This window comes from Capricornis sumatraensis, chromosome 12 (genome assembly GCF_032405125.1).
Source record: "Capricornis sumatraensis isolate serow.1 chromosome 12, serow.2, whole genome shotgun sequence".
NCBI lineage: Eukaryota > Metazoa > Chordata > Mammalia > Artiodactyla > Bovidae > Capricornis > Capricornis sumatraensis.
Genome location: NC_091080.1, coordinates 39916751 through 39944475, shown reverse-complemented (window position 1 = coordinate 39944475; position 27725 = coordinate 39916751). Strand labels below are relative to the sequence as shown.

Below are 27725 nucleotides of genomic sequence, written 5' to 3'. Positions count from 1 at the left end.
CAGTTGGAACGGGAGTTCCGAGCGACCCGGACGCGAGGAAGGGCCGAGCCGGCGGCAGGTAAGAGAAAAGACGGAGTAGCTTCCTTCAGCTTCTGAAATAGGAAAAGCGGATGGAGCTGGGGTGATCTGTGGGGGTACTACGCTGGTTGAAAGGAGGGGCTAGGCTGGTTGGGAGAAAGGCTTGGTGAATAAGGTGTTAGAGTCACAGATTCATTCGCTTGGACTCAGAGAGGTAAATGCTGAAGAGAAACCAGAGGTCCCCTTAACCCCCCCCCCCCCTTCATAAGGACCGTGAATTAACGGAACCCTGCGTCTCCTCTGGTTTCCAAGGTTGGGTTTTGAAACTCATGTCTCCTGGTCTGTGATTCAGGACGGCTGGCTTGGGTACCATACAGGGCTGGGCGCCGAAAGCCAGACTTAGCCCTCGGCTTCAAGTCTGTTGTGGCCTCACCTTTGACAGCTCGCGTGCCGAGCCCCCTTCCTTGGAGGGAAAGCTTAAACGGGTGTAAGGCCTTATTCGAGCAGTTGGTTCTCTGGGTTTCCCCATTTTGCTCTGGGCTGTGACTTCAGCTTAATTGCTGCTTTCGCTAGCCCCAGGACCAACTTGACGCTTTGTTGCTGTTACTGGGTCCGTGCTGGGTTAGTACTTGACATTTGGGCTTCTGGAGCGTCAGTGGTTCACAAAAGTAATGAAAAGGGTGGGGGTGGGGAGCGGCTCAAAAAAACAAAAAACGGGGAGGGTGAAGTGGAGCAGACGGTAAGACTGGAAAGGCAGTGGTCTCACAGTGCGATGGTATTTAGGTCTTAGCATTGCCGTCAGGTAACCCTGAACGACTGAACACAAACGCATGGAGCGTTTGGACTTTACTGTAATCAGACTGGAGTCATTACTTGATTTTAAGCTGGGCAGCGACAGACTCAGACTTGTTTTTCTTTCATAAAAGCATCACTTTGGCAGTGATAAGGAGTGGAGATGGAGATGAAGACAGAAGTGGGGGTTTGAGATGCTTCCAAAGAACTGTCCACAGAATTTGACGACTTTGACTAGAGAACCACTCAAATTTTCTAGTATGTGTGTTTGTAAGCATAGAGGTGCCAAAGTCTAGGAGAAATGCAAGCAAAAGGAGCAGGAGCAGGTGGTTTTTTGAAGAGAGGACAATGAGGGCAGTCATTCAGGGATAAATTAAGTTGTAAGAACTACCCCAGGGTTTTCTATCTAGGACCAAGTAAGTGGTATTTGAAAGACTTGAATAGCCTACCTCTTTTTTTTTTTTTGATGAATTTTCTTTTGGGGCTTCTGCATATTCAGGATTTCAACCACCAGCTTACCTGTTTTTCCACTGAAATTGTTGGGTGATAGGATCAGGAGAGCAAATTTGAATTCTTATCATGTTCTACTTTAGTAGAGAGAGAACCAGTGGAAAAGTTTGCTTAATCCCTCAGGCAGATGGAAATTTTCAACAAGGAAGATTTTTTCCAGATACATGGCTTACCAGCCCTTTTTTTTTTTTTTTTTGGAGAATACTGCAGAATGATCCAAGCTATGCTGCCTATTTTCTGCATAATGTATAAAATAGCACTAAATAGTACTTAAAATTTGCTATGTGTCAGGTGCTAAACATTTTACACACATTGCATTTAATTCTTCAGTTCAGTTCAGTCGCTCAGTCGAGTCCGACTCTTTGTGACCCCATGAATCACAGCACGCCAGGCCTCCCTGTCCATTACCAACTCCTGGAGTTCACTCAGACTCACGTCCATTGAGTCAGTGATGCCATCCAGCCATCTCATCCTCTGTTGTCCCCTACTCCTGCCCCCAATCCCTCCCAGCATCAGTCTTTTCCAGTGAGTCAACTCTTCGCATGAGGTGGCCAAAGTACTGGAGTTTCAGCTTCAGCATCATTCCTTCCAAAGATATCCCAGGGCTGATCTCCTTCAGAATGAACTGGTTGGATCTCCTTGCAGTCCAAGGGACTCTCAAGAGCCTTCTCCAACACCACAGTTCAAAAGCATCCATTCTTCGGCGCTCAGCTTTCTTCACAGTCCAAATCTCACATCCATACATGATTTAATTCTTAGAATCATCTAATTTTCCAAATACAGTTTTGAACCTAAAGCCCGTGCTTTTAGCCACTGTTGAATCCTAAAAGTTTGACTCTTCCTGTATAGTTCCCTTCTGTGAGTAGGTTATAAACAGAACCAGCCAGAGTTAACAAATTGGTGTCCTCCCTGAGGAGCTTAAAAGGGGAAGCACTAAACTTGTTTTTTTATCCTTTTGGCAGTGATACTCAATGGGCTGAATTTGGCCCCCTACCCCCACCCCACCCCTCAGGTTGGCAACATTTGACAGACATTTGGCAACATCTGGAGATACAGTCACAACTGAGGGGTGGGTGTTGTTGGCCTCTAGCAGTTAGAGGTCAGTGATGCTGCTGAACATCCCCTTAACCCCCAGGACAGCCTCCACAACAAACTGATCTGGTCTATGATGTCTGTAATCTTGTGGTTGAGAAACCCTGCTTATGAATGTTTCTTGAGGAATAGCAACTTGAGATTCACTGATGCTTTTCTGAAGAGAATTTTTATTTTTGGAATTATTCCTTGGCTTGAAAGCTGTGTAAAGTATATTCCTGTGAAACAGAAGAGCATAACTAGTTACTAAAGTGAATCTGTGAGCCCCAGTTTTCCAAGAGGTGGTTGTCATAGAATCATGGATTCTTAGATATTGGAAAAACGTTTTTCTTGCAAGTATTCTACAGCATCCCTGTGAAGTGGTGATTCACTCTGCCCAGAGTTCTCCTTTATCTAGTTTTCCTTGTATTTTAAATCTGAACTACTGTTAACAATTACTTTCCCTTACACTGAACTCCAGTCTCATAATTTTGACTTGACTGAATGTGATTCTACTCCAGGGGACTACACTCAAAAAACACTTGTTACATGTGTAATTTGTACTATGACAGTGTTTATATTTTTGTTCTGTTACAAATTATTTAATGTTAAATGAAGTACATTATTGTCAGCTTTTAAGAAGTGACACTGTTCTCAGCTGGTGATGTATTCTTGGTAATTGAAAGCAATAGGAACGTAGGGGGTTCTTTTTTCCTTGTCAGGTAATAGCACAATGGATCTGGGTTTTGTAAAGTACTTTCTTAATATAATGTTTATATATTTGTTTTAAGTTGTATATAGACTAAAAACTTAGGTTTTCAAACTCTGGTCGATACAGTTAACTAATAGCTAACTCTATTACAAGTTTTGATGTTTGCTTTTAAAGAGTCTACTATGAAGACTGGTCCTATTGCTGGTCTGTGCCCTCTTCCCACAAATTTGCTAGATTTATAAATAAATTTAGATATTTTGCTTTCACTTCAAAATAACAATTTTAGAATCTGTTTAACGTAGGATATATAGTTCTCAAAATATACTTAATGTATATCCATCTTCTAAAATAGCATAGCTCTTTTTCAAAGTAAATAGGATTTTTGTTTAATTGTCTATTGACTTTTTTTTTTCCAGGGTTCATTGAGAAATCCTTAGTGCTATTGACATGTTTCAAGGGACATAAATTAGCCAATGACTCGGAATGACGGATTCCCCGAAGAGTGGAAATGGTTTGCCAGTGGTTGGACCAGGGGCTGATATAGGGAAATCTTCACTCCACATGGTGGGGTACTTGGGAAAAGTTAGTGCACTTATTTTTTGCCTCAGTGCAAAGTTGGTGTTTTTCCCTCCTGTTTTTGAGACTTAAATTTGGTTTTAATTTTACCAATTAATTTCTAAAAAATTGTATCTTCCACGGAAATCTTACAGTAATGGCGAAAGACTGTTTCTGTTTACCTCTCTGTTTCACTGATACGTGAAAGTAGAAAGAAAACACAGACCTTACGGTTTACTGTTTGAAAATGTCGAACATATTTTCAGTAGTAACTGATGTTACTTTTTTTCTTGCAAATAAAACTAATGCTATTCTTAACACCTGCTTTAATATTTAAAACTAGAATATATTCTTTTTGGAATAATAGCTGTATTAAAGCCTGTATGCATTTCTTTTATTTGCTGTCTTTTAAGATATCTTGCCAGGATGCTTCTAGGTGAAAATTATAAAAAAATTTTCTGGTTACTTTTACATTTAACTTTTTGTAATTTGATAAAATCTCTGAGTGTCTCTATTTTAATTTACTTTTTTTCTCTTTTAGAATTATGATTCAGCTAAAGTTTTATCAGATGGATATTGCCCTTCTTGTAGGGCGAAGGGAAAGTTAAAAGCCTTAAAGACTTACCGAATTAGTTTTCAAGAATCTGTCTTTTTGTGTGAGGATCTGCAGGTAAAGTATTAATCTTAGATGGTATCAAAGTTTTAGCCTTTTGCTTTTTTCTTCACTGTTTAAATTTGTGCTCATTTTGTAGTTTTTAGATTGTATGTTTTTTAATATGTAGATAATCAAAGTCTCTAGATCTGTCTGGTATGCAATTTTAAATATTCTCTGTTATTTTTCCACTCAGTTTCCTGAATTATTACATGAAGATGTTAAGACTTGTTAGAGGAGGAAATATATTTCAAGATTTTTTTTTAACCTTATAGGGGTCCTTTAGATTTTGTCACTCTTGTCTGTTGGTTTATTAACTTTGGGACTCACTGAGAAAGTTATTAACCTCTAAATATTATGTACTTAAGAACTCTAGAACTTCTTCATCTTACAAAACTGAAATTCTGTACCCATTGAATAACAACTTCTCCCTGTAGCCCTGGCAACTACCATTCTAATTTGTCTATGAATGTGACTAATCTCTAGGTACCTCATATAAGTGGAATCATACAGTATTTGCCTTTTTGTAATTTTGCTTAATGTAATGACCTCAAAGTTTATCTATATTGTACCATATGACAGGAGTTCCCTTTTTTAAGGCTGCATAACGTTCTATTGTGTTAATATGTGTATACCACGTTTTCTTTATCCACTTGTTTGTACATGGACATTTGGTTTGCTTCTACTTCTTGGCTATTGTGAATAATGTTGTAGTGAGTATGGGTGTGCAAATATCTCTTCAAGGTCTTGCTTTCAATTTCTTTGGACAACTTTTTGAATACACAATCACCGCTATTGATTTTAAAGTGTTCTATATCATCTGACATGTGGTAGGGTTAAGGAAGTAATCTCAGGGTATAAAAGTCGAGGATTAAGTTGTTAATGGTGACTGCACAACTAGTTAGTAATGGAAAAATGAAGAACTTGTCCTGTTAAACTAAAGAATTTCTAAACAAGTGCAATATTAGGAATATAGTGTTCACTTATATAGAAAATGCTATATTTTAAAATGGAGGATTTAGTGCATTTCAGGTTTCCCTCGTAGCTCAGTCAGTAAAGCATCTGCCTGCAGTGCAGGAGACCTGGGTTCAATTCTTGGGTCAGGAAGTTCCCCTGGAGAGGGAAATGGCAATCCACTCCAGTATTCTTGCCTGGAGTATCCCATGAACGGAGGATCATGGGATCATAAGAGTCGGACATCTTTCTTTCTTTCTTTCTTAGTGCATTTCAGTTGTTGCTGTAAAATGAACTATCTCAAAACTTAGTGACAAAGTGACTTAATGGCTTCACTCATGATTCTGTGGGTTGTCAAGGCCGTTCTTACACTTCCCATTTTGTTGGCTGGTACAGCTAAATTTAGTCTGCGTGGCAGGCTGTGAATGCCAGCTCCCAACTGGGAACTCAACTCAGGTAGTCAGCAAGAATCTCACTTCTTCTCCACAAGGGTCTCTCCATAAGGCTAATTAGGATCCTTACAGTGCAATAGCTGAAACTAAGAAAGTATCTTCCAGAAAGAGGGCGGCGAGAGGGCAAGTCCAGTCAGCCAGTGCTTCAGGCCTCCGTGTGCATCCTGGTTGTTCATGTCCCATCACAGCTAGTCACATGGCCAAGCCCAAGGCTGTGGCAGGGTGCTGACTCTAGGGCCTGACTACTTGGAGATACAGTTCTTTAGTTCACTAGAGGTCACTGATCTGGCTGTCTACCATACCTGTATAGAAGAAGGCATGTTTTACATGAAGGCACACAGGATGTGGATTTCTTGCATCTGTCTTATAAAATGTTTTGCTGGTGTTCAAGCTTAGGGAAAATTCGTTGGTTATTTTAGTGACTTGTTTACACTTTTGCTATTTGGCTGAAATTGTGTTCATGTATGGTGAAGTCATTAAAATTCAGCCAGTTTGATTCTGAGACCCAGTGTGGTTGTGAAATTGGTCCACTGATGTGCTCTTGGGTTAATACTCAGTTTCAAAACTGTGTAACACAGACATTACTCTTTGGAGCTTTTTACGTTGAAACTACTTTTCTAGTTTTTAATGCCACACAGTATACCTATCCCCAAAAGAATAGTACACTCATCATAAAATTTTAGAATTTTTAGTTCATTCAACATTGGATTCTTTGTTAAAGCAAAAATATGTATGTTTTCCTTGTTAACTTACCCTGGTGTAGCTTAGATTAAACCCTTGACTATTCAAATTAACTAGGAAAAAACTAATCTTTTGAGGACTAAAGTTTTGATTAACTGTTTATCCTTGTTCCTTCAAATTTAGATTGATAATATTATATATCCTTTCATATCAAATTAATGCTAGCATTTTATACATATTTTTCATGATATAGAAATGGTGAAGTAAAGCTTGAGCTTATTTGAATTTTTATTTTTTCTTTCTAGTGCATCTATCCTTTAGGCTCTAAATCACTTCATAACTTAATTTCTCCGGGTTTGGAAGATTATCACACTCCAAATAAGCCTCAAAAGAGAAAGATCTTGGAAACCAACTGTGAAGATTTACCTCTTTTAGCAGATTCCAAAAAGACTAAAAATCATCGAGGCATTGACAGTGAACAAGTTTTGAACAGTAACCATAATGGAGGAGAAAATGATGGAACCTCACCAGGCTTACCTGGTTCACTGTACAGTGGACAGCAGAATCCAGTTAGGACAGCTGATTCCTGGGAGCAGAATGAGGCTTTGGAAGCTGATACTGTTGACATGGCTCCTGAGGAAGATGCTACCATGGTTGATGTTTCTGGAACTGAAGGAACTCGCCCTCAAAATGAAAGATGCACATCTGAACTGGAAAAGCCACTGGAGAGCAAACATACCTCATTTTGCCAGACTTCATGTGTCCAGTGGAAGAACGCACATGCCCTGTGTTGGTTAGACTGTATCCTGTCAGCACTGGTGCACTTGGAAGGGCTGAAAAGCACTGTGACTGACCTGTGCTCTAAAGAGGAGTCCGTGTTCGGGCGATTGTTTACCAGGTATAATGAAGCCAATAAGCTTCTGCACACCAGTCAGCTGGATGGAGTTAAAGGTTAGTAATAATGTGTTATTTCTCTTTAATTTTAAGAGAGACTAATATTGAACTTGTCTCATAGCGCATGAAAAAGATGCTGTTCGTACCCATTGTTCTGTGTCGAGACCTGGGAGCAGAGCCCAAAGGGACCATATCGTGAAGCTTGAGATAATACTAGTTGTGTTATCATGACTGCCCAAAAGGCAGTCTTTTTCAAAAACTAAGAGTAAGGGGTCTGTGGTTATATCTTATCTGTTGGTCAATGGTGGTCAACATAGAGTCCATCAAAGTAAAACTTTGTAAGTTTTTGAGTTGCTGTAAAGTGCAATAAAGAAGTAAGTCGATCACCCATAATCCCACAATTCTCCAAAAATCACTTCACAGTGAGGGATATATATTTTTTCATGAAATAGGATACCCAGGAACCACCTCCAACCCAAGATAAAATATTTGCAGTGATTTACATGTACCTATATGTTCCTCCCCATGCCATCCTCTACTCCCCCCGAAGGTAATCATCATCCTAAAATGTGTTTTATCATTTTTTCTTTTTAAATAGTTCTTCCTACATATATATGGCTAAGTAATATATTGCCTAATTTAATGTTTTGAACTTTATAAAGATAAACAGTGTATTTTTTCTGGGACTTTTTTTATTTTCTATCAAGATTTATCTGTAAAGCTGCTTGTGTCTGTGGCTCACCTATTTTAATTGCTGTGTAATATTTCCAGTTTGTCAAAATACCAGTTTGTAAGTAAGTAAGTAAAGTAAAGTCACTCAGTCATGTCCGACTCTTTGTGACCCCGTGGACTGCAGCTTACCAGGCTCCTCAATCCATGGGATTCTCCAGGCAAGAATACTGGAGTGGATTGCCATTTCCTTCTCCAGGAGATCTTCCCGACCCAGGGATCGAACCCGGGTCTCCCACATTGAAGGCAGACGCTTTAATAGCAGTGCATTTATTCATCTATCATTGGGTTGATTTTTGCCATCATAAATACTGCTGCCATGACTGTTTTTAGGCCAATCTTTCAGGGCCCAAGAATTTCCCTTGGATCTACCTTAGGACAGACTCTGAGTTCACACAGACTGGATAAAGGCTGATGGTTTTCCAGAGTGGTTGTATCGGTGTGTACTCCCATTAGCAATATAGATGAGATCTTCCTCATCCATATTTCCTCCCTTGGCTATTTTCACAGGTGGAGATTTTTGCTATTTGGATGATATAAAATGGTCCTGATTTGCTTTTCCCCAATTTTAGAAAGGTTGAACTGCTCTTCCTGTATAGATTGACCGTCTGTTCCCTCTGTGAAGCCTGTCTGTGTCTTATACCTGTTTGTTCTGTTGTCATGTGCTTACTGATTTGAGCTTTTATATGTCCTTGTTGCTCTGTTTATTTATGTCAGATAGCTTGCTACATCTCCCAGTTTGTATCTTGTGCTTTTGCTTTTTTAAAGATCCCTTTTGATGTACAGAAATTGTTCATCTTTCTTTTTGTAGCTAGTAATGTTTGTGGCTTTAAACAGAAATGTTTCCTTTATCCAAGATGAGAAAGTCATTCACCTGTGTTTTCACTGAGAAGTCACAGAGCTTTGCTTTTTACATTGAAATTCTTCTTTCAATGGGAAGTAATTGGGTATGGTGTGTGGTGAGAGTTCATTTTTTTTCCCGTTGCATAGCCAGTTTTTCTAGCTCCACCTTTTTCCTCAAGTGATCTGCCATGCCCCCTTTGTCATATTCCAGTCTGTGTAAGCAGTTCCTTAGCGCTCAGTTTTGTTCTCTTAGTCACTTTGTCTCTGCACCAGTACCACACTATATTAATTATTAGGGCTTTCTAGGTCTTGCTGTCCTCATCTTTACTCAACCTGACTTTGATCTTGCAATCTTTTATATAAATCTTATACATTGTTTCCCCATCTTTGAATATTTTCCTGTCGCTGCACCAGTGCCAGGCTGTTTAAATTATTATGGCCTTTTCGGTCTGGAAGGGGAGACTCCTTACTTTTATGCAGTTTGACCTTAGTTATTCAGTATTTTATTCATCTTTTACAAGATAATTGTCATTTTTATAATATAGTTGTAATTACATTTGTTCCAGCTGCATTACTGTTGATTGTAAGTTTTCTCTTTTTTTCCAGTGTGATCAGATACCAAAAATTCTGGTCAGTGCTCACTTCTTATTACAGGAGACTCCAGATGTTCTCATAGTGAAACGCACAAGCAGTGTGTGATCAGGCTATATGAATTATTTACTTGTAAGAGATTTGAGTGAAAAGATCTAGTAGCCAGAGTCAAGTGCATATGGAGGCTTTTACTCAAAATAATTTTAGTTAATCTTAGTTTCTTAATTTTGCTAATCTTAGTTTTCTGTCAGTAATTTTGAAGACTTTGGCCCTAAAGAATGTCAAACACATGATCAGGTATGTGCCCCAAGATGTTCATGATAATAGTATTTATAACAGTAAAATAAAGAGAAAAATCTTAAATGTCCAGCGATAGGGAATGGCCAATAAAACTACGGTTCACTTGGAGTGTAATAACTAGCCTGCAAAGTTTTTAATGAAGCACATTTGTGTAAAAAAAGCAGAATGTGGAGTTGTACAAAATGCGATGATGTCAGTGAAGATCCCTTCATGCCCTCCTTCCTCCCCCTCCCCCAAAAAAGAGAGTAGAAGGAGGGAAACATACCAAATGTTTGTTTGGGAAGTAATCATAATATTAAGACTCCTTATAAATTTATCTGTTCCTGAGATATAGTTAAGTTCAGTAAAAGTTTTAAAGATAAGATTAACTGATTAGAAGTTGTCTTAGCATAAGGAACAATTGCATTGAAAGAAACCGCCTCAGATGTTTCAGAGATGGCCAGAATATTAACATGTAGCTCTTTAGCTAGGCCTGTGATTATTTGGGTGAGAAAAACTTTCCCTAAGATTTTACTCCGGCAGAATGATGTTGAGCCAGGCAGTCAGTACTAACGATATTGTGCTGTTAAAAAAGACTGAGAGAATCTATGGTATACTACGGGACTTCCCTGGTAGCTCAGATGGTTAAAACCTCTGCCTGCAATGCAGGAGACCCTGGGTTTGATTCCTTAGTCGGGAAGATGCCCTGGAGAAGGAATTGGCTACCCACTCCAGTATTCTTGCCTAGAGAATGCCATGGATACCCCATGATGGGCTGCAGTCCATGGGTTCACAAAGAATCAGACACAGGTGAGTTGACTAAGCACATACACACATGATATACTACAAAGAGAAGAAGAATTAAGAATTTTGTAGTTTTCCATTTTGTTTCTGGATAACTTGTTGGCTGAGAAACTTTCATTTTTGATAATGTGTTAATTGTCTATAGAAAGATATAGGTTGATGAGAAATCAATAATGTTCTATATTTTATTATTAGATGGAGATTGTAAAAAGCTTCCTTCAGAAATATTTGCAAAGATAGAGACCTGTCTGAATGAAGTAAGAGATGAAATTTTTATTAGACTTCAACCTCAGCTTAGATGTACATTAGGTAAGTAATTTGTGGAATTTAACTGTGTTACTCATCTACTGTAAAGACATACTGACATCATAAGGGAATTCAATACTGTTTTATTACTTGGGATGATCAGATTCTTGGAAGGGAGAATCTGGGTAGAAACGTATCACTGGTTAAGTCATTCAAGGATGGAGTTGTTTTATATAAATATGCATGCATGTGCTTCTTCACTTCAGAGTGGATGCAGTTCTCAGAGCCACGTCAGCACTCAGGGGTTACACGATTGGCTTCTTTCCCTGTCCTTTCCCCCAGTAGACTACCCCAGCCTCATCTGTTGGGTGAGAGAGTCATCCCAGAGGAGCCTTGTCCGTAAGATCGCCAGAGTGTAAACTGAGGGGCTCCCATGTTGCATTTTGCGGCTATCAGTTCCCTCCTAGAGTGACCTGAGATGTTTATTCAGGTTCCCTACTTCAGTTCCCAGTTGAATTTTAAAGAGTGGTTTCTTCCCCAGTCTGAATCACCACCCTGCTTATCCCTGCTCATTATAAATGTTTGGAAGATTGTGTCTTGCTCTACTGCTGCCTTGGATGTGGATTTCTGTATAACAGAGAAAGGATGTCTGAAAATTGTGCACTCATAGCAATTGGGCAGGCATGTAGCTCTTCCTGTACAGTAGCATCCTCTCAGTGTGTCTGCACTACTCAGTCAGCAGTGAGAGGGGCTACGTTAGTGCTTAAGGTCTTACTAATGAAACCTAACATTTGCTTCTGGGAACACGTTGGAATCTTACAATGTGTGTGTCCTCATTCTGAATATTAACATGTATTCTAAACCACTAAAGAAAGAGAAGTAGAATCTGTACTGGCTTGGAATATTGGTTACAGTTTTAAGATCAGCCAGACCCTTAATCATTTTCATTACTGTTTTTTTAAAAAAACACATTGTAAGCTATCCTCTCTGCTCTCCCTACTCACAGTTTAAGAAATATTACAGCTAATACCCTTTTAATACTCTGTTCCCAATTATTCCTTACCTCACCACAAGGATAACTGCTATCTTCAATTTGATATTTCCTTTGCTTCATTGTATATATGTTTTTTTTTTTTTAAGAAAAAAGCCAGTATTTTATGGTATCTACTTATTTATGTCAGTGTAGAGAGTAATTTAGTCTTTGACTGTTGTGTACCAGGATAGACAGACCAATAGAACAGAATAGAAAGTCCAGATCCAAACCTGCCCACCTCCCCCTGCCCCACCCCCACTTGGTTTCTTCCTAATGGTGATGGTTGGTTCCTGATTGGCAGGGGAGGGGGTGTGGGTGGGATTAGAGCCCTTCTTCACAGCATAATTAGAAAGAAACTTCCAGTATTCACATAATGGCACCCCACTCCAGTACTCTTGCCTGGAAAATCCCATGGACGGAGGAGCCTGGAAGACTGCAGTCCATGGGGTTGCTGAGGGTTGGACACAACTGAGACACTTCACTTTCACTTTTCACTTTTCACTTTCATGCATTGGAGAAGGAAATGGCAACCCACTCCAGTGTTCTTGCCTGGAGAATCCCAGGGACGGGGGAGCCTGGTGGGCTGCCATCTATGGGGTCGCACAGAGTTGGACACAACTGAAGAGACTTAGCAGTAGCAAACATGAAAAGCAGAATTGTAAAACTTTGGGAGAAAATATAGGTCACTATTTTACTAGAAATTGGTGACTGCAGTTACATCAAAGTTTAAAACCTCTGTGTAAAGACAGAACAAAGAAATAATATCTAGGATATCTTATGAAGAATTCTTGTACATCAGTTTAAAAAAGAAAAAACCTGATAGAGAAGTGGCCAGACACATTAATGAGCCAGTAACAGAAGAGGAAACCTGAATAGCTAGACAGCAAGGAGTCACTGAAAAGTTTGCATCCTGATGAACAAGATACTTCAGGGAAACATGCAACCTAGGTACAGATGGTCTCCATCTTTCAGTGGTCCAACTTTTGATTTTTTTCCAGTTTACAGTGGTGTTGAAGAGATACATGCAATCAGTAGAAACTGCTCCGAGTTTTGAATTGTGATCTTTGCCTAGACTAGTGATAAGCCCTATGATACTCACTTGTGATGCTGGGCAGTGGGAGTGAGCTGCAGCTCCCAGCCAGCCATGCAATCACAAGGGTAAACGACCGATATGCTTAAAACCATTCTGGATCCAGTCTAGCATCCTGCTTTTCACTTTCAGTATAGTGTTTAGTAAAGTACATGAGATATCCAGTACTTTATTATAAAATAGACATTGTATTGTATTCAGTGATTTTGCCCAACAGTAGGCTAATGTTAAGTGTTTTGAGCATGTTGAAGGTAAGTTCGGCTAAGCTTTGATATTTGGTAGGTTAGGAGGATTAAATGCCTTTTCAACTTAATGATATTTTCCACACTGTATAGGTTTATTGGAACATAACCCTGTTGAGTTGAGGAAGATCTATAGTTGAGCAGGAGTTTGGGTTAAGGCAGTAGAGACAGAGAAACCACTTAATTTAGATAGGAGGTTAACAAAATTAGAAATAAGCTTTGGTATTGTATGTTTCTCTAATAGGACGCTTTAGACACCTAAAACTGATAATCAAAGGAAAAATAATTAAGATCAATTTAGGAGCTATGTACATTACCTAAAATGGTCTGTAATCATATAACTTATTCAATTGTGTTTTGAGCTCTTTTGTGATAGTTTAATTTGTTGAGAACTATATATTTTTTAGAGCTAAAGATTATGTTGTCATAATGCAATATAGATTATTTCCTTTTTCACTTGATATTAGTTTCAACAGAGTAAGTAATTAAAGGCTGATAGCTAATTACAAACTCATGCTATACTACACACTCTTTATGCATATGATGTTCATTTTTAGGAGATTAATTTGTTATTTCTGTTTATGAAGATATTTTGTTTCGGATTTCTGTTTTTTTTTTTTACAAAAATAGCAGTGGGACTATAAAATAACCTTTGTGACAACTGATACTGATAGAGTGGTGCCTAAGACCACTGATGCTTAGGCAGGAAGATCCACTATTCTGCCTTTCAGTACAGCTGACCGAAATGACTTCTCTCAACTGTGTTCCAGACAGCTGTAGTTCCAGGGTTGGAGAAAAGCGACCGTCAGAAGTGAGGCTGTCCCAGGGGAGGTAGACGATGGCAGGGCTTGGATTAGTCCTTGGGCCAAATCAGTAAAGCAGCATCTAAGCTCCCCGGAGGATAGAAAGGAGGGAAAGCAATTGGAAGATGAATGTGAGGAGAATCTAAATCCTCCTAACATGCTGCTCTCCAAATTGGAAGATAGAATCCACAGTGCAGCTTTTGTTTTAATGAAAACAAAATTCAGATATTCTTTAGTTTTAAAGTTGTTGAAGTTTAATTTGTTAAAAGATTAAGAAGAGTAGTGGCTGAGGAGTCTGGTTCTGTGAGCCTGGCGCCTACACCACTTTGTAAAACAAGAGAGTCAGAGTAGAGAGAGCTTTTTTTCATGGTTTTGTCCAACTTGGAAATTATTATCCTACAGTGTTTCTCCAGTTATATTATTCTTAGCATCTGTACCAAACAAATCTACATATTTTTGCTTTGTTTTCATGATGCTTTAGAACTGTCACAGTTATGAGGATTTCTTTTTTCCCAGAGAAAAGCTTATCTGAGGAGACAGTGTGAGTCTTTTGTATCTTTGTCTTAGGTGTTTTCGTAAGTGTCACCAAGACAAATGAAAGATAGTGAGTGTTAATTAAAATGATGGGCATTTTTAGAAAGTGCTTCGAAAACTTCTCTTGCCCAACTGTGAATAACTTACTCTATCATACATATGTATTCCCATATATTCATACTGTGAATATAGTGAGAAAAGACAATTTGTAATTTTTTTTTCAGTTTATTATGAGCAATAATTTTTCTTTTTCTTCTTCAAGGTGATATGGAAAGCCCTGTGTTTGCATTTCCCCTGCTCTTAAAAATAGAACCCCACATTGAACAGCTCTTCACATACTCTTTTTCTTGGAATTTTGAATGTTCACACTGTGGACACAAGTATCAAAACAGGTTAGTGTTTCTATTTTCTTTAGTGGCTTCATTCTGTTGAAAATGTCTCCAAGTAATGAAATATGAAGAAAACTTGCTTCCACTTGTAGCATCGCTGTCTTTACCCTTGATAAAATTTCCTTTTGTGTATTGAAGTTTCTCCACCGCTAAAAGGAAAAAATTGAGCCCCAGAAGCTGTATTATTTACTTGCTTTTTCATACTAAAAGAGTACCAAAAATAATAATAATAAATAAACATAAATGGTTCGATAGATTCCTAGAAGGAATTTTGTTAAGGAGTTCTTTAGTGGGAAGTGGGGACTAATGGTGAAGTAGCACAGTCCCCTGCCTCCCCTGCTTCTGCTGGATTCCCCGCTGAGTAAGTATACCTCTTAGAATTCTTTGCAAAGCCATATGTGTTTTGTTTACTCCTATATTAGAGACTAGGGCTTTTGTTTGCTTGTTTTCAACATTGTGGAAACTTGATTTTAGGCTCCCAGAGTCTTGGCAGCAGATCTCAGAGGTAACTTACGCTCTCCCATTCCTTCCCTTAGTCCTATGAAAGAGCCACCACCAGAATCCTTCTACACGTGAACTGTCTCAGCTTTCTACTTCCCTGCTGCCTCTAGGTGAGGATTAGAGAGATCACGATTGTTATACATGACCCTGAGATTGGTACTCAGGACGAAACATGGAGAAGAAAGAAGCTGCAAAGCTGTTTTGCTTCCATACACCTGCCATATTTAAAAAATAGAGAAATTAGGTTTTGGAAGAGGAGTCAGGGAGAGAAAATTTATCAGACACGATGCCTTTGCTGTGTCCTTATATGAGAAAGTCACTGGCTGGCTGTCAATTAAAACATGACCACGCTGGTTCTGTTGGTCATTTATTCAAACTGTTACAATAGAGGTAAATCCTTTCCTCTTTTATTGAATTCACCTGTTAATAACCTAGAAAATTTGGAGTCTCCACATTATTGAATAAATATATATGAAAAAATACTACTTCAGATATTCATTATCTTAATTGAGACTATTTTCAGGTATTTAAGGATTAGTCAAGGAGAGCTGAGTGTGAGAGAATGCTCTAGGAATTCCAGGCTGTAGAACCAGGAAGCATTTGTTGTTGTTTTTTTTTCAAATCAGTTAAGTCAAAAGGACTAGAACAGAGTTCAGTTCAGTCGCTCAGTCATATCTGACTCTGTGACCCTGTGGACTGCAGCACACCAGGCTTCCCTGTCCATCAGGGAACAGAGTAAGACTTAGCATTTCACTCATACCTAGGACTTAAGTAACTTTGTATGAGTATTAGAACAAACATCTGCTTCTAGGTCTTCTGGCATTGAGTTCTATAAATTATCTGACTTTCTCCTCGTTCGACATATGTGGAAACTGAAACTTGAAAGGGGTTAAATTGACGCCTGAGGTGACAGACTAGTAAGTGGAAGAACTCAGGCTTAGGCTTCCTGTCTCCTCAGACTTGCCTGCTCACTGAGGTATGCTGCCTAATCTCCACCTGGGTCTCAAATAATATAAATACCAGAAACAAGCCTGAAGACAACAGTCAGCTTGATGATAGCTTTTCCGGAATCTGTGTCTCAGTTGTTTGACAGCTTTTCACTGAGCATGTTCTCTGTGCCAGGAACTCAGCAGAAATCATCTTTATTCGGGCCAAATTCAGACAGTTAGGGAAGTAACATGGAAACATAACAGAGGGCCAGTGACTTAGCCGTTATTTTGATCTGTTGGCTTTGAATACAAAGTGAAAAGTGCATTTTGGAGCCGTATAAAAAAACTATGAGAGCTCAAGGGAAAGAATCCACCAACCACTTGCCCCCCTCCCTTTTTTTCTTTTTTTGTTAGAGTTTTTTGCTCTAAAAGTAAAAGTAGTTAGAGGGGAAAAGCTTAAAATGAAGTGGCATTTCATTGAAAATTAGTTTCATTTAATCTGGTGGAAGAATATCCGCAAACTTGTTCATTTGTGTGCTGCTGTTTTTAGTGCTAGTTTGAGAGCTTTTGACATGATTTGGAAGATAGTTTCTGCAGGCAGTTAAAGACCTTGGAGTTGGGCTCCCTGAACTCATTTCATGTCTGTCGGGTTTATCATCTGATGTGTCTCATTTTCCTCATCTGTAAAATGGGGATGAAAAGAGTGCCTGCCACAGGATGTTTTGGTAGATGAGTTTGGCTTAGTGCCTTATATGTAATACCTGCTCAGGAATGTGAGATGTCATGTGGGGCATTAATGCTTATTTGCTGAGACAAACTCCCTTTTATTAATGAAAAATAGGAGCTTTTACTTAATATTTATCTTTGGAAACTGAGAATGTAGCAGAAATAACAGTCAGTGCATTTGTTGATACCTTTATGTGGCTTTGCCTTTAAAATGTTAGCTTCCCTGTGAATTGACCTATTTGTAACAGCCTGTGCTTACCTCACATATAAGTTACTGGTATTTGTTGTTATTTATAAAAGAAGGTGGTGTCTCTTAGATAATAAGTAATTGCTCTTTTAATAACACTGTTAATCGAGTTGAATTATAGTGTGCATCTGTAAAGATCATGTTTGCAGATACTGTTGGTATCAAATATTCAGACTTAAAGTACAAAATTTAGAACTCATGTAAACTGTGAAAACCGTATTTTTTCACAACTGATATTTTTATACTTTAAGAATCAAAATAATTAAGTTGTTGCTATTCCCGAATATATGTTTTTGTAAGTGCCCCTTTTCATTTTTGGTTGTTAGTAATGGATAGCCAGATGGTGCATTTTTTGATTAAGGATGAACTCTTAATACATTTGAAAGCCTTAAAGCAGTGGTCCTTCACTCAGGGCCCTTTCATGCCCCATGGGATATTTGGCAGTGTCTGGAGATAGCTAGTTGCTGCAGCTGGAGGCTGTTACGGCCTCTCATGTGTAGAGAGGCCAGGAATGAGGCCCAACATCCTCCAGTGCACAGGTAAATGCCCTCCAGCGAAGAATAACCCAGTGTAAAATATATAGCAGTGGGATTGCCCTTGAGAAACCCTGCCTTTAACATTTTCATCTCATAGCTGAGAAACTATAGATAATTAACGTGGAGAGTCCTTACAGAAAACTTTACTAGGGTAGGGTTAGGAAGGAACATGGACACACTTTTGTGGGAATAGGAAAGTATGAATAAATAAAGGAAAGTGCCTTCTGTTATAGTCATTGATTTAAGGTAACATGAATGAATTTAACTTAATCAAAATTATGTCTCTCTTTTTTTTAATAGATGTGTGAAGAATCTGGTCACCTTTACAAATGTCATCCCTGAGTGGCACCCACTTAAGGCTGCCCATTTTGGTCCATGTAACAATTGCAACAATAAGTCACAAATAAGAAAAATGGTATTAGAAAAGTGAGTTTAAATTGCCTTACTATTTTTAGAACAAAGTGAATGTGGATTTACTTTTTTTTTCCCCCAGTGTGTAGTATTGAAAGTGATGACTGCAACTTGCTTTTTAGAAGTTTGAGTTAGCATAGGTTTATGAATTGCCAAAGTGCTTCTCTCTGTCAGGAGCTCTGGTAAGCTGTTCAAGTGACACACCACTGCAGAGCTGACTTAGGGTAATTGTCTGACCCCACACCTACTCTCTTTCCTTTTTTTCTTTGTCTTCTCTCTTTTAAGCTTATTAAACTTCCATTTTCCTCACCTCTCCCAAGTGCCTCAGTTCAGTTCAGTTCAGCCACTCAGTCGTGTCTGACTCTTTGCGACCCCATGAGTCACAGAACGCCAGGCCTCCCTGTCCATCACCAACTCCCAGAGTTCACTCAGACTCGAGTCCATTGAGTCAGTGATGCCATCCAGCCATCTCATCCTCTGTCGTCCCCTTCTCCTCCTGCCCCCAATCCCTCCCAGCATCAGAGTCTTTTCCAATGAGTCAACTCTTCGCATGAGGTGGCCAAAGTACTGGAGTTTCAGCTTCAGCATCATTCCTTCCAAAGAAATCCCAGGGCTGATCTCCTTCAGAATGGACTGGTTGGATCTCCTTGCAGTCCAAGGGACTCTCAAGAGTCTTCTCCAACACCACAGTTCAAAAGCATCAACTCTTCGGTGCTCAGCCTTCTTCACAGTCCAACTCTCACATCCATACATGACCACTGGAAAAACCATAGCCTTGACTAGACGGACCTTAGTTGGCAAAGTAATGTCTCTGCTTTTGAATATGCTATCTAGGTTGGTCATAACTTTTCTTCCAAGGAGTAAGCGTCTTTTAATTTCACGGCTGCAGTCACCATCTGCAGTGATTTTGGAGCCCCCCCAAAATAAAGTCTGACACTGTTTCCACTGTTTCCCCATCTATTTCCCATTAAGTGATGGGACCAGATGCCATGATCATCGTTTTCTGAATGTTTAGCTTTAGGCCAACTTTTTCACTCTCCACTTTCACTTTCATCAAGAGGCTTTTTAGTTCCTCTCCACTTTCTGCCATAAGGGTGGTGTCATCTGCATATCTGAGGTTATTGATATTTTTCCCGGCAATCTTGATTCCAGCTTGTGTTTCTTCCAGCCCAGCGTTTCTCATGATGTACTCTGCATAGAAGTTAAATAAGCAGGGTGACAATATACAGCCTTGACGTACTCCTTTTCCTATTTGGAACCAGTCTGTTGTTCCATGTCCAGTTCTAACTGTTGCTTCCTGACCTGCATACAGATTTTTCAAGAGGCAGGTTAGGTGGTCTGGTATTCCCATCTCCTGAAGAATTTTCCACAGTTTATTGTGATCCACACAGTCAAAGGCTTTGGCATAGTCAATAAAGCAGAAATAGATGTTTTTCTGGAACTCTCTGGCTTTTTCAGTGATCCAGCGGATGTTGGCAATTTGATCTCTGGTTCCTCTGCCTTTTCTAAAACTAGCTTGAACATCTGGAAGTTCACGGTTCACGTATTGCTGAAGCCTGGCTTGGAGAATTTTGAGCATTACTTTACTAGCAGGTGAGATGAGTGCAATTGTGCGGTAGTTTGAGCATTCTTTGGCATTGCCTTTCTTTGGAATTGGAATGAAAACTGAGCTTTTCCAGTCCTGTGGCCACTGCTGAGTTTTCCAAATTTGCTGGCATATTGAGTGCAGCACTTTCACAGCATCATCTTTCAGGATTTGAAATAGCTCAACTGGAATTCCATCACCTCCACTAGCTTTGTTCGTAGTGATGCTTTCCAAGGCCCACTTGACTTCACATTCCAGGATGTCTGGCTCTAGATGAGTGATCACACCATCATAATTATCAAGTGCCTAGAGTCATTAGAATTCTGGGATTTCCTTAACCTGGTTTCAAGAACTAAGATGATTCAAAATGAGCCATAGGTTCATCTGTCTGCGTATCCATCTTCTCCCGGACTTAAGCATGCTAATTCTTCATCCTTCTGTAAGCTTTCTGCTGCCCTTGAGCAGATACATCTTCATTATATATCAGCAAGCCTTCTGTTTTTCCTCAGTGGACAGACTGATCAGAATTTTTTTTTTTAGTGTTATCAGAAGCCCCATCTCTGTAAAAGTTCACAGGTCAGTTCCATGTTTGGAAAAGGCAGTGGCACCCCACTCCAGTACTCTTGCCTGGAAAATCCATGGACAGAGGAGCCTGGTGGACTACAGTCCATGGGATCGCGAAGAGTCAGACTCAACTGAGCGACTTCACTTTCACTTTTGAGTCTGATGCATTGGAGAAGGAAATGGCAACCTGCTCCAGTGTTCTTGCCTGGAGAATTCCAGGGACAGGGGAGCCTGGTAGGCTACCACCTCTGGGTCCGCACAGAGTCGGACACGACTGAAGGGACTTGGCGGCGGCAGCAGCAGTTCCACGTTAGGCAGTTTCTCTCTCTTTTTTGTTAATGCACTCACACACGTACCTCCTCTGTAACTTTGTCCCCACCTAAAGGACATGTTTTGAGGTTTCATTTGATGTAGTAAAGAACCAGTGACATTAACCTTCTCTTCCTGTTTCCCGATGGCCTTGGATGTGCCAAGAAATCCCTCAGAACCTTTCCTGAAGGTTTTATTTTCACCCAAGTAACAAAATCTCAGTTAATCTACTGGTGCCAAGACCTAAAAGGAGAGAAGAACAGCGTCCCTCCTAGTCCATTTCCAGGCGCCTGCTTTAAACCTTTAAGGTAGCATTCACTTTGACATTTCAGTGCAGTGTACCTTTGCACCTTTTAGAATATTGAGGACTGGGACTCTCACACCGTCACCTGGGCCCCACCTGTGTTTAACCTCTCCCTGTCCTTCCAATATGACTACGTTTTTTGGTTAAATCAGTACTTCATTGTTTATTATGAGTATACATACATCCCTTCTCCTGCCAAGGAGTATAAGTGGTTACGTTTCATCTCTTTCATAGCTCTTTATTTTTCCTAGAGTTATTGATTATGTTTTCATTTGCTTTGTGATATATGCATTGTGAATTTTCTCCAAATTCTTCAAATGCCCATTAATTTTCTAAACACTTAAATGCTTCACAGTTTTTAAATTCCCGCTTTTGGCATCGTGGATCAATATGTGGCAAAAAAACAGAATTTATTGATATAGACAGTTTTGCAGGACTTTTTATTTATAGTTACATAAAGACTGGATTATTCTCTAATAGATTGACAAGGAATAATTTACAAATTGTCCCTTGTCAGTTTGGATAATCTACATTTTTGGACACTGATTCAAGTTTATTTCAGCTGAATAAATGTTGATAAGCTAAGTAAGTTTTGACATCTGTTTAAATATTGGGAAAAGAGATATTCAACATTTTTTTGTAAATCCTGAAAGTTCTGTTAAATTTAGTTATCTGAGGCCTATTCCGGATTCTGTTCTCTGGTTTGGCATGTTACTGTAATAACATATTTTTGAAATTGCAGATGTTTTGAAATTTATAATAACCAGTATGTTTTCTTTTCTACTTCCTTAGAAATAAACTTTTTGTAAGTAGAATTTTAACTTGATGGGTCTGTCTACTTCCTGAGAAAACAGAGAAATAGGCCAAATTATTAGCTTATTTGATTTTTTTAAATGTTTATTTGAATATCTTAGGTTTGTTATTTTGTTTCACATATTACCTGTCCCATCTAACAAAAAAGCAGTTAAATTTGGGCACTTGGTGCCAAAGAAAATTCTCAAAGGTCTAGATTTTTTTCTTTTGATTCTGTGAAGTAGTTTTCAAGAGATCTTCTGTAAGCCAAAGCAGTGTTGCAGCTTACAGAGCAAGTTTTGTTTAATGGCCTGTGTTAGAGCTTTACTGCATGACGGCCTCCAACTGTCAGTGACACCATTCTGAGAAGGGTGTACTGTTACACACGTCTTCAAATGAGTTCTCCGTTTCTAATTAAGGCACACATCTGGAGGTTCTCAAGAAAAAGCAGTGCAGTTGGCCTTGGGAGTGTTATGTGTGACTCACTTGCCTCAGACCATCTTTTGTGCAGCCAGACACATGGCATCACATTCATTTGACTTCTCTTGCCTTTCTCCCCTACAGAGTCTCTCTCGTATTCATGTTACACTTTGTAGAAGGCTTACCCCATAATGACTTGCAGCGCTATTCATTTCATTCTGAAGGCTGTCTTTATCAAGTAACTTCTGTAATTCAGTACCAAGCAAATAATCATTTTGTAACATGGATTTTAGATGCTGATGGTAAGTGCTTAAACATTTTTCTTTTATGATAATAGGCGTGGGGACTGAACTCTAGTTTGTTGTTCTTTTAAGATAAATGTTGCCTTGACATTCTTTTCTCTCTTCTTGTCCTTGCCTGTTACAACCCCACCCCTTCTCCTCTACCCCATCACCCTGCTTTAGAATCACTCCTCATGGCTGCCTTTGTTTGTTTATATCAGCATGTTTATGAGTATACACATGCATATGCATATTGCTTTTTTAAAAAGAGATTGAGGTGAGAGACTACTGTTGGTTTATAGTTTGCTATTTTTCCCCGAATGTTCTTCCTGGGGATAGTTTGGATATATATCACAATATGCTTATAAAAGCACTTTGCAAATGGAAACTCATAAATATAGATATTACTTTAAAGTTTTATCCTACTTCAGAATTTAGGGGGGATTAGTTCTCAATAGCTTAAAAAAAAACTTTGAAAAAAAATTATAGTTGTCTAATTGCACTCTAGAGAATGAAAAATCCTCTTCAGAGAGAAGAGGTTAGGTATTTTCCAACTTTGACAAATATATAAAAATTGTATGATTAGCTTATAAACAATATTCTGGCTCTTCTCTAGAGCAGTGAATCAATCTCTGAGGCTTCAGCCCAAATAGTAATCAGATGGTTCTAACATATGTTTGTGGTGGAGATCCACTGACCTAGGCAAAGAAAATATTCTCAAAGTTTTAATGGGTATAGGATAAGAAGTAGTGGGTTCGGATTGTTTATAAGACTGTATCGACATAAACTTATTTAGCAGATAGTTTTGTTTGGGAGTTTTTGGTGTTTTAGAGGGGGTATTTAATGTCTTTCCCTGTCATTGATCATCTAACCACCACCCCCACCAATAAAATAATCAAATTAAATGTTGGTCCTTGAGGTAACAAGCTTCACTTATCTTGAAAATTCATATATATGAAAAACCTAATCTATTTTCTGATATTGTTAGATATATCAGGTGATACTGTACTCTCAGTTCCATAAGTTAAAGATACTTCTGTCTTGATTTTTATGAGCGTTTTAGAAAAGAGTAAACACTGCCTCAGTTTTTCACATTTCTGGATGTGAGTCCATAACTTTCGTTATCCAAATCCAAGGACTTGACATTCGGCAGAGGAAAATGGTGACATAAGGATAAGGCCATGTTTTCAAGTTCTCTTTTGGTGGGTATTCAGTAATAATAGCAGTTAAAAAGGCCAGAAGAAAGTTACCTAGGATAGTGGTCTGTTTGAATATCTAACCTCTCACTTTCACTCCCCATTCCCCAGGAAGTTGGCTAGAATGTGATGACTTAAAAGGCCTGTGTTCTGAAAGGCATGAGACATTTCAGGTTCCCGCTTCGGAGATACATATTGTTATTTGGGAAAGAAAAACATCCCAGATGACAGATAAAGCACCTGCCTGCCGTCAACTTAAAAAGACTAGTGACCAGTACGCTTTTGGCAACGAGAAGCAAGCGTCTCCAGCAGCATGTTCTACAGGCAGAGCTGCCTCAGCTGAACCATCTTCAGGAACGCACCCCACAGATGTGTCCATGGTTCCTAATACCCTCTCACAGGATGAAGCCATAGCTCCTGGACATCATTCTCTTCCAGATCTGAAAGGTTCAGTTGACAGCAGTATCTTACCTTTGACACTTGAAGAAGTACAGTCCAACTCTGAAGGTTTTTTATTAGAACACAAACCTGTGGCAGAAAATGTAGGGGTTGTTGAAGCAAACACTTTGCAGTCAGAGAAGCCACTCATAGCTGCTTTAGTGGCCCCATGCGAGGACAAGCTTACCCACAACCAGTCTATGGATTTAAGCTTTTCATCCCAACTCTTAGCTATGCCGTCAGTACAGGTGACTACAGAAGATACTGTAGTTACTCAGCCTGTGAATGACACTCGTGCTGGGGACCTTACACAGCAAGTAAAGTCAGTAGACACTGAGGGTACAGTCGCGCTAGAGAGGAATGCTTCATTGAAACAATTTCTTGTACCAGAAACTGAGAAGTTAAATCCAGAACAACATGTTACATCTCAGGTATCTGATTGGAAGGAAGAAGAAACCACAGCATTTTCTCAAACTGTAACAGCTAAGCCGTTACAGAATCCACCTCTGAAAGAGAAGAAACCATTTGTGGGAAGTTGGGTAAAAGGCTTATTAAGCAAGGGTGTTTCTTTTATGCCCTCTTGTGTTTCAGCTCATAACAGAAACACTGTGACTGATTTGCAGCCTTCAGTTAAGGGGGCAAGTAATTTTGGTGGCTTTCAAACTAAAGGTTCAAGACAAAAGGCCAGCCAGGCCTCCAGGAAAGCTCACAGGAGGGCAGCTAAGCTGCCTCTGGTGAGTAACTCTCCTCCAAGCCATCAGTCACCAGCCAGCACAGCTTCCCCTCCCCGTGCTGATGGCACTGGTGATTCGGAAGTTTGGAAGAGATGTGAAAGTGCCTCCTGTGGAGCTCACCTCAACCACAGTTCTCATGGAAATGAAAATGGTGTTTTGTCACCAAACCATGGAGACACAATTGAGGGTCAGATTCATAAACTCCGTCTAAAACTTCTTAAAAAACTTAGGGCAAAAAAGAAGAAATTAGCCGCTCTGATGTCTTCCCCCCAAAACGGAACACTTCCAAGTGAACCTTCAGAACAGGTGTCCCATTGTGGGTCTCCAAATGATGGTGAGTCAATAGAAGGTTTGCTACAAGAACTGCAGCGTCAAATTGACATTGCCGATAATAAATCAGGGTGTGCCACAGTTCCCGGTGTTTCCCCGTACGGTGGTCAGACGCATGAAGAAATTCTAGCAGAATTACTGTCCCCGACCAGTGTGGTTTCAGCAGAGCTCTCAGAAAACCGGGAGGCTGACTTCAGGTATTTAGAAATGGGAGATAGTCACATCCCGGCACCAGTTCCCAATGAATTCAACAGTATTCCCCACAACACACATCTGAGGCAGGAGCATAATTACTGCAGCCCCAAGAAAAACCAGAGTGAACTTCAGCCAGATTCACTCACAAATAATGCTTTTATTAGAACATTGAACTCGGAAAGTCCCATGAAGACTGATATTTTTGATGAGTTTTTTTCTGCTTCAGCATTAAATTCTTTAGCAAATGACACATTAGACTTACCTCATTTTGATGAATATCTGTTTGAGAATTGTTGAGTGCTTTTGGCTCTTTTTAGTTTAATATTTATTACTACTCTTGGAAAAATTTACTGTATTTCTAGGTAGTGTTTGACACACTGGCCTTGTCATGAATAAAATGTAAGCTACTGAAAGTTTTGCCTCTCCAGTTTTCTTACCTGGAGAATCCCATGGACAGAGGCGTCTGGCGGGCTACAGTCATGGGGTTGCAGAGAGTCGGACATGACTGAAGCAACTTAGCAGTAGCAGCAGCATGCCCATGAAGCCTGTGATCTGTTTCATAAGTTTAAATAATGATGAATGTGTTCTCCTTTTTGGCTTCATTTTGTGGTAGATGAATGAGGATTTGAAAATGTTAAAAATGAAAAGTAGTGTATAGTTTCTAGCAATTTGTACAGTTGGGTACACTCAATTTCTACATTTCAAATTTTAGTTTTGTTGGTTCAGGAGAAACACTAGTTGATACAAACTTAAGTGACTGTATATGGTATGTGAGCATGTGACTGCTTTTACTAGTGGTGCTGTGGTCTTAGATAAGAGCCTAAGCATGTGTCTTGTACCAGTAGAGTGGTATAGAATGTAAACTTCCCCCCCAATGTAATTTGTCTCCTCTTTCTCTCCTTAAAAAAGATGGCAGGAAACTCATAAGTAGAATGTTGCATAATGTTGTGATCAAAAAATGATCTATAAAAGGAAAAAGTAATGCATTTTTGTGTTGATGTGCTAAGAGATTGTAAGTATCATCTTTCTCCCCTAAGACACTTATTTCTGTAGCCAAAGTGGAACACACCATCTAACAGTGATGTTTTGGCAGAAATAGTTTCCTTATATGAACCTGTAGCTTCATTTAAACTTCAGGTGCCCAAACAGCACCTCCTGCTGTATTAATTTGAATTAGCAGCAGAGTTACTAAGGTTTAAGGGTGGCCATCTTGGGGAAAGAATACTTTGCTAGGGACTCAACTTCAGAATTAATTCGTTAGATTTACTTCCAAACCTCCCTCCCTTCCCTTTTTTCTGATTACAAAAGTGACACGTTTATTATAAGGAAAAACTGGGAAAATACAAGAAAACACCAAGATTTCAGAGTATTCATCTTAACGTTTAGTGATAATAACTACTGCAGACATTTTCATGTTTTTATGCATTTAGACTTTGAAGAAATAAAAGCTTCTCTTGTACCTGTTTGTTAATGATCTGTGTTCATGTTTCATGAGCATTTTTTCCATCTTTCGTTTTTTGACACCTTTCGGATAGCTGTGTAATGTTACATTGTATTACCACTGCTTCATCAGTTTATATTTCGAAGTGATTTGTACTGTTTTGTTATTGTTAATTATACTTACTGACAAAAATTTTCCCAGATCCAGGTTTTATTTTCTGGGAGTGGAATTGCTGGGTTGAAGAATATGCACTTTTATTTTTGGTCTTGAGTCATTTTGCTGAATCCTCATCAGCACTAGGAAGTAGCATTGGTTGGGGGAGGGAGAACCTTGGCTCATTTTGGTTACATTTCCATGATGACTAGTGAGGCTGAATATTTACTATAACTCTCTTAGCTATTTGAGTCTTTGAGGCATTACTTATCCATCCTTTACTTGTTATTAATTATTCATTCAAATATTTCTAGGTTTCTGCTGAATGTCAAGCATTGTTGTAAAGCTGATATAAGGCAATAAAAAAATAATAAAAGGAAATTCTTGCCTTTCAGTCATTTGCCTTTTAAACAAGGTAAATCTATAATGTTAGGTGGTAATAGGAAATAGATGGGGTTGACTCATGTTGTTTTGTAGTTCTGTAAAGTTGCTGTGAACACTACATTAGCAATTACTGAACCACTGCTCCTGGTGGGAATACAGATAGCTTCCTGTGAACCTCTGCTTACAACATCATCATTTGATCAACAAATGATGTTTTTTGTGTCTTTCTGTTTAAAGATACCTTATGTAATAGATATTATTGCTTCACTAACGTTGAACACAAGGCCAACAGTGCTGTAACTCATGCCTGAATGGAGCTTGTCCCACACACATGTTTTCTTCCATAAGACACATCACATCTTCCTTCAGCTTGGG

The 27725-nt window shown here is 39.2% G+C and overlaps 1 protein-coding gene across 1 annotated transcript; it reads left to right on the top strand.

The window, feature by feature from the left end:
• USPL1 (ubiquitin specific peptidase like 1) lies at positions 1-27223 on the top strand. The gene is made up of 9 exons (XM_068984471.1): positions 1-58; positions 3520-3685; positions 4200-4328; positions 6703-7348; positions 10733-10846; positions 14748-14877; positions 18114-18239; positions 22343-22500; positions 23787-27223. The coding sequence occupies exons 2-9, from the start codon at positions 3587-3589 to the stop codon at positions 25667-25669; spliced, it is 3285 nt and encodes a 1094-aa protein (XP_068840572.1). The 5' UTR covers positions 1-58; positions 3520-3586; the 3' UTR covers positions 25670-27223.
• Positions 27224-27725: the final 502 nt, after the last annotated feature.